At 42.6% G+C, this 5,653-nt stretch overlaps 1 protein-coding gene across 1 annotated transcript; it reads left to right on the top strand.

Moving 5' to 3' along the window:
- The first annotated feature begins 3,428 nt into the window (after positions 1-3,428).
- Positions 3,429-4,991, top strand: LOC131659546 (uncharacterized). The gene is made up of 2 exons (XM_058928721.1): positions 3,429-3,542; positions 3,669-4,991. Exons 1-2 carry the CDS (start codon positions 3,429-3,431, stop codon positions 4,989-4,991), a joined length of 1,437 nt encoding a protein of 478 aa, XP_058784704.1.
- The last annotated feature ends 662 nt before the right edge of the window (positions 4,992-5,653 follow it).

The raw sequence follows: 5,653 nt of genomic DNA, 5'->3' as shown, positions 1-5,653 counted from the left end.
TTTGAAACCACATATGAGCAATTTCAGAGCAATTGAAAAGTGATCGAAAAACAAGTGAGCTAAGCAAACTTAAGAGCCCATGGATAACCATGGATACAAAGGGTGCTAACACCTTCCTTTTGTATAACCTACCCCCTTACCCAGAATTTCTTAAAGGTCTTTTTTCTGTTTCTTTTATAAACCTTTCCTTAATTGGATAAAATAAAAGGTCGGTGGCGACTCTGTGAATTTTCAAAAATGCGAAAGCATTAAAGGACAAAAAAGAGTCAGTTCACGTATCTCTACAGATCAGAGGTATGGCCCGGTATTTAAAAAAAATCGGAGGTCCACAATGCGCATGATCGGAAAAATAGCAAGTGTACTATTTTTGCCTCTGTAGTAATAATAGGGAAAATTCCCCGAATGTCGATCTCAAGGACTGCGTAGGAAATACAGATTCGTAAAATATAATTCAATTGAACAAAAACTAATGTTTTGGTTTTGGGGAATTTAATCCTTGCAAAGAAAAATAAATGAGAACAAATAAATTGAGTTTTGTTATCAAATATATGAGATGCTAGGGTGAGTGGTTGATTTGGCATGTAACACTTTCAGAATTAAGATCTCTTCAACAAGTTCATAACATTCAGTTACCACATCTTTAGGGTGTTTCCTCCTAAGTCCTTAGTGAGGAAACCTTTGGTCTTCCAACCTAAATCCTAAGTCCTTAGGAACCTAAATTGAAACCAAGCCTTTATATAATCAAGATTATGTGGTAATTATAGGGTATCCCTAGTCCTAGGTGATATCTACTATAATCAAATTATACACAAACCCTAACAACTACAGTCCTGTATTTGTTAGCCATAGATTAATCCTTATTTGACCGATAAAGAAAACAAGAAGAACATTGCATAATTTAACTGAAAATCATAAACCAATGTATTGACGAAATCACAAATTCATCGTTATTACAAAACCAAATCAGGACCACCCCCTAGCATTGGGGGGTTTAGCCTCTCATAATATTCAAGAAAGACAAAGTAAAGAATTTAGACATTACAAAGATAATTGGGAACTTTGATCTTCAATGGTGTCCACCGTTGAATCTCTCCGTCTCCGAAACCCTTGATGAAGCTATCTTCTCTCTTCTGTGATTTTCTATCGTATGATGCCAAAGTCAAGTCCCCCCTGGTGTTTTTAGAAATTAACTTAAATAGTCTAGGTCAATTACAGCCAAGTCAAATGCCAAAAATGCCCTTCCAGATAAGTGTACTTGAAAATTCCAAAAAATAGAAATTCTGTCCGCGCAACCTGCACGGGCCGTGCAGGTCTGCACAGCCCGTGCAACTCCCAGACTTTGCCAATAAAATCTTCAAGCTTTAGACCTTCTTGCACGGGTCGTGCCAAGCTGCACGGGCGCCCGTGCAAACTCTCTGGTTTTTGTATGGGAGATGACATTTGATTCTGCACGGGCCGTGCAGCCTTCAGAACTCCACTTTTCTTCCTTATTTCCCGATTTATTCATATGAGCCTGAAAACATTAAAACATACAACCAAAGCATAAAATGAAGAATAATGAAATAAAACACTAAATAACATAACTTAAAAATACTTAAAAACAATGGTAAATATATGTGTGAAAACCACTGATCAGCGCACGCTATGCATTGCTTGCTTCTGAACCTGCACAAGATCTTGTTATCGAGTATGTCAGGAAAAGGGTTCATGTAGCCGGACCCCCGCCTTTCCTATAGCTCGCGTCGCTCGACGTTGATGCTCGGTGTACGCACGCACCGTTTTCCTTTACGATCCGTGACGGCTTGGTTGCTGAGAGGGGTCCGCCCTCTTGTCTATGGCCCGATCATTTTCGCGAGGTCTAATGCTTGGTTGACTTGGGTTGAGCTGCTCCCCTCGGCTATGGCGGGACCGCTTTTCTACCATTCGGTCAGTACCGTTGGTTTGTTTGCTTTACGAGCGGATGCTCGTTTGTGTGATATTATTGTGTGCTTACCTTTATCCCTCGTAGGTTGATAGCTTAGCTTAGATATGTACCCTTTGTATGATAACATTAGGTAGCAAGCTTTCCCCCCTTAGCTTAGGTCTTACTCATGCATTCTTTAAAACACAAACCACACTCTTTGATTTTCTTTTCTTAAGAGCTTGTTATTTCCGCTCCATTCCCAAGCATAAGTCTCCAAAGGTCGAGCAGCGGAGTGTGAATGTAACTCGTTCACCTAAAAAACACAAAACAAACAAAAATTAGTTAGCCGAGCTACGGTACCTCTGATTCCGCAAAACGGATACGTAGGCAGCGGGGTAGGGCCCGTGCGAGTATAACTCTTTCTTTTCCCTACATTCTGCATTCATTTTAGTCCAAATTAGCGCAATTTGCTTACACACCCATAGTTTTAGACACAAGCGTGGATACCATCGAGTACGATGGGCGCGAGGGGTGCTAACACCTTCCCCTCGCGTAACCGACTCCCTTACCCTGTTTCTCTGGTCGTGAGACCATTGTTTTGTTTTGCGGTTTGCTGGCATTCCCTTCCTTTTCAGGATAAATATGTTAGTGGCGACTCTGTTAATTTTCGCGGTAGCGATAGCTGGCGACTCTGCTGGGGATGTCTCGACCTGTTGCTGGTCCGGACTCAGCGAGTCGATCCTAGCGCTTGTGTGTTTATCATTGGGTGTTTTACTGCTTTGCATATTTGCCTGTTTGCATTGCATTCTATGTGCGCTTTTACTTTTCTGCATCATATTCTGGACTGTCTGGATTTCTATCTGCGGGTGGGTGTTTCAAGAGGTAAAAGGCCCAATACCCAGGCTATGAGTGATACCATAGGAACTAGGAATAGAGTGGCCGTGACGGACAGAAGGCGTATGCCTGATTGATCTGATCACGTATCCACGGGCAGAGCTTGGTGGAATGAGGCAATATCGTATGATAGCGCCTACATTCGATCCTCTGTTGGCTTTTTGACCTACCTTGGCCTAGATTTACCCGTGAGTGGGGCGGGAATCAATCATTGCTTAACAGGTACATTGATGGTAACTTTGGTTCTTGTTCGTGGGTTACCGCTGTTCTTGTTCGAGGGTTACCGCTGTTCTTGTTCGAGTGTACTATTGGTTCCTGTTCGTGGGGTACTACGGTTCTTGTTCGAGTAGTAGTCTGTGTTCTATTCCAGTGTGTTGTTGACTACGGGCTTTGGTTCTGTGGGTTGACATCCTATGTACCGTATGGTATATCCATTTGGGGGCCGAACCTTTGGCTCTGTACTATGTGTGTTACCGGCAGTCCAGAATGCCTGGTGGGCGGCAACAAGTCCCACCACTGTGCATCATAGCATATTTATTTCCAAAAGAAACGCAAAAAAAAAATATATATGTATAACAAACATTTGCATGTCATATTTTCAGGGATATTCAGGAGTTCACCCAAGTTGAAGATGGACATTCCCACTGATACTGTCAAGGAGCGTACAAGGTATACCAGAGCTTACAAGATTCCGGGTATTGATGTTTCGGGGTTGATTGGTTTGAGTTCTCGGTTGGAAGGGGAGGTTCTTCGTGACTTCAATCATGATTATTGCAATTTGCTCTCCATCCTCAAAACATCTTTCGATCCAATGGCTTTGATCACCCTGTTTCAGTTCTATGATCCACAGTTGAGGTGTTTTACGTTTCAGGACTATCAACTGGTGCCAACACTCGAGGAATTTTCTTACATACTCAACATCCGAATCACTGATGATGTACCTTTCATTCGAGTTCCCGAGGTTGTGAGATTTGAAAAAATAGCTAAAGCTCTTCACATGGGTATAAAGGAGGTGGAAAGAAATTGGAAGTCATCGGGCGGTGTTTCTGGTTTCTATCTTTGCTTTTTGATCAGTAGGGCTGAGGATGCGGCGAAGAAGGAGCAGTGGGTTGATTTTAGTCGTTTGCTTGCCATCATGATTTATGGTATTGTTTTGTTTCCTTCAAGAGAGAACTTTGTGAGTTTGGCGGCGATTTGTGTCTTTATGAACAAAAACCCCGTGCCAACGTTGCTTGCAGACGCTTATTTTTCGATCCATTCGAGAAGTAAGAAGGGAGGATATGTTGTTGGTTCTTGTCTTCCGTTGTTGTGTCAGTGGTTCATGTTGCATTTGCCGGTGAGAGGACCTTTTGTGCTCAAGAAGAGTTCTCTTAAGTGGTCAGATAGGATTGTTAACCTCACATCTTACGACATCAGGTGGAACTATTGTGTGGGGAAAATTTGGAACATCATCACTAGTTGCGGTCAATATCCCAACGTTCCTCTCATAGGAACCAGAGGTTGCATTAGTTACAATCCCACACTCGCCTATCGTCAATTGGGATATGCAATGGAAAGGACTCAGAATGATGTAGAAGCGTTTGAATCAGTGTATTTTGCTGATGGTAAAGATTCTATGGAGTTAGAGAAGATAGCGTATGCTTGGACCAAAGTTCACAAGAGAGATCAGACTACTTTGAGCAAGAAAGTTCCTATTGCTATGGGTCCTTACCGAAAGTGGGTTGAAGCAAGAGTGGCAAATCTGTTGTTGCCATTCGCGAGGTCATGTCCATTGTATGAGCAACCTCCCGTGGTTTTATCTGATACCGTTGCGGCTGAACTCTATATTCAAATTGAAGCGGACAACATCAAACTAAGAGCAAAGGACAATGAGGTTGGCTTGGAGAGGTATTTTCAAGATCGCGAAAAGGCGGAATTGGCTCGTAAGCTCAAGCATGCGCAAGGTGAAGGTTCAAGCATGACACGTGCCCAAAGGCGATCTCATGACTTGATGGAAGAAAGCTTGTACCGAAAACAGCAGGAGTGTGCGAAGTTGCGAAGGTCTGAAAGCAATAGCAAGAGAAGGATGCAGGATTCAGAACAACAGTTGATGGGAGAGAAAGCCAAATCAGCTCGACTTGAAGAAGAGCTCGCAAGCCTCCGATCCCAGCGGAGAGGAGACGGAGGAGCTCATTCTGTTGTCAGACGATCCTAGTGCTGCTGTGGATTGGATTTGTTTGGTCTAGGGTTTGATTTGATGTGTATTCTTGATGTTTGTCGCCCATGTCCAGGACTGTTGGATGGGGTCGCATTTTGATATTCTGGATTTCTTTTGTATGAGCACATTGTGACACGGTTATGTGTTTTATTTGTATGAACTCAAATTCTCAGTTATGTTGGAATGAAATATGCTCAGTTTGCTGAATTATTCTCGTGTGTGGATTGTTATTCAAATATATTCGGTATCAGGGTTTCTATGTCCTATCTGAAAGTGGGATGAACTCTTGGATACCTGAAAATTGACAAACATTTCATGCATATCATTCATATATCATACATGTCATGTATTTGCAGGTTTTGCAGGTCTTATATCTTATGTCTCACTGTTTTGTTATCAGAAGGAGTTCTAAGACGGCTAATCACCCGTATCCGACTAGGAGCAATCAGAGAAGGCAGATGGAACAGATTCAGGAACAAATGGCAGAGATGAGAGCTCAACTGACAGAGCAGATGAATGCGCAGATGGCGCAGTTTATGGAAGCATTGAGTAATGCGACCAAAGGGCAGGATGACTTGCGAGTTCTTGTCGAGAACTCCAGAAGGAATGAGAATGGAGGACATCCAGGGCTGTTTGATGATGTGTCTGGTAGAATTGAC

The sequence above is a fragment of the Vicia villosa genome, linkage group LG3 (assembly GCF_029867415.1).
Source record: "Vicia villosa cultivar HV-30 ecotype Madison, WI linkage group LG3, Vvil1.0, whole genome shotgun sequence".
Taxonomy (NCBI): Eukaryota; Viridiplantae; Streptophyta; class Magnoliopsida; order Fabales; family Fabaceae; genus Vicia; species Vicia villosa.
The sequence above is the reverse complement of the archived record's forward strand: the minus strand, read 5'-3'. Positions and strand labels throughout refer to the sequence as shown.

Excerpts from the sequence above, each read along its gene's own strand:
- LOC131659546 (XM_058928721.1), top strand. The coding sequence starts at position 3,429 with ATGGACATTCCCACTGATACTGTCAAGGAGCGTACAAGGTATACCAGA. Across the intron at positions 3,543-3,668 it reads GTTCTCGGTTGGAAGGGGAG|GACTATCAACTGGTGCCAAC; the intron begins GTTCTTCGTGAC and ends TTTACGTTTCAG.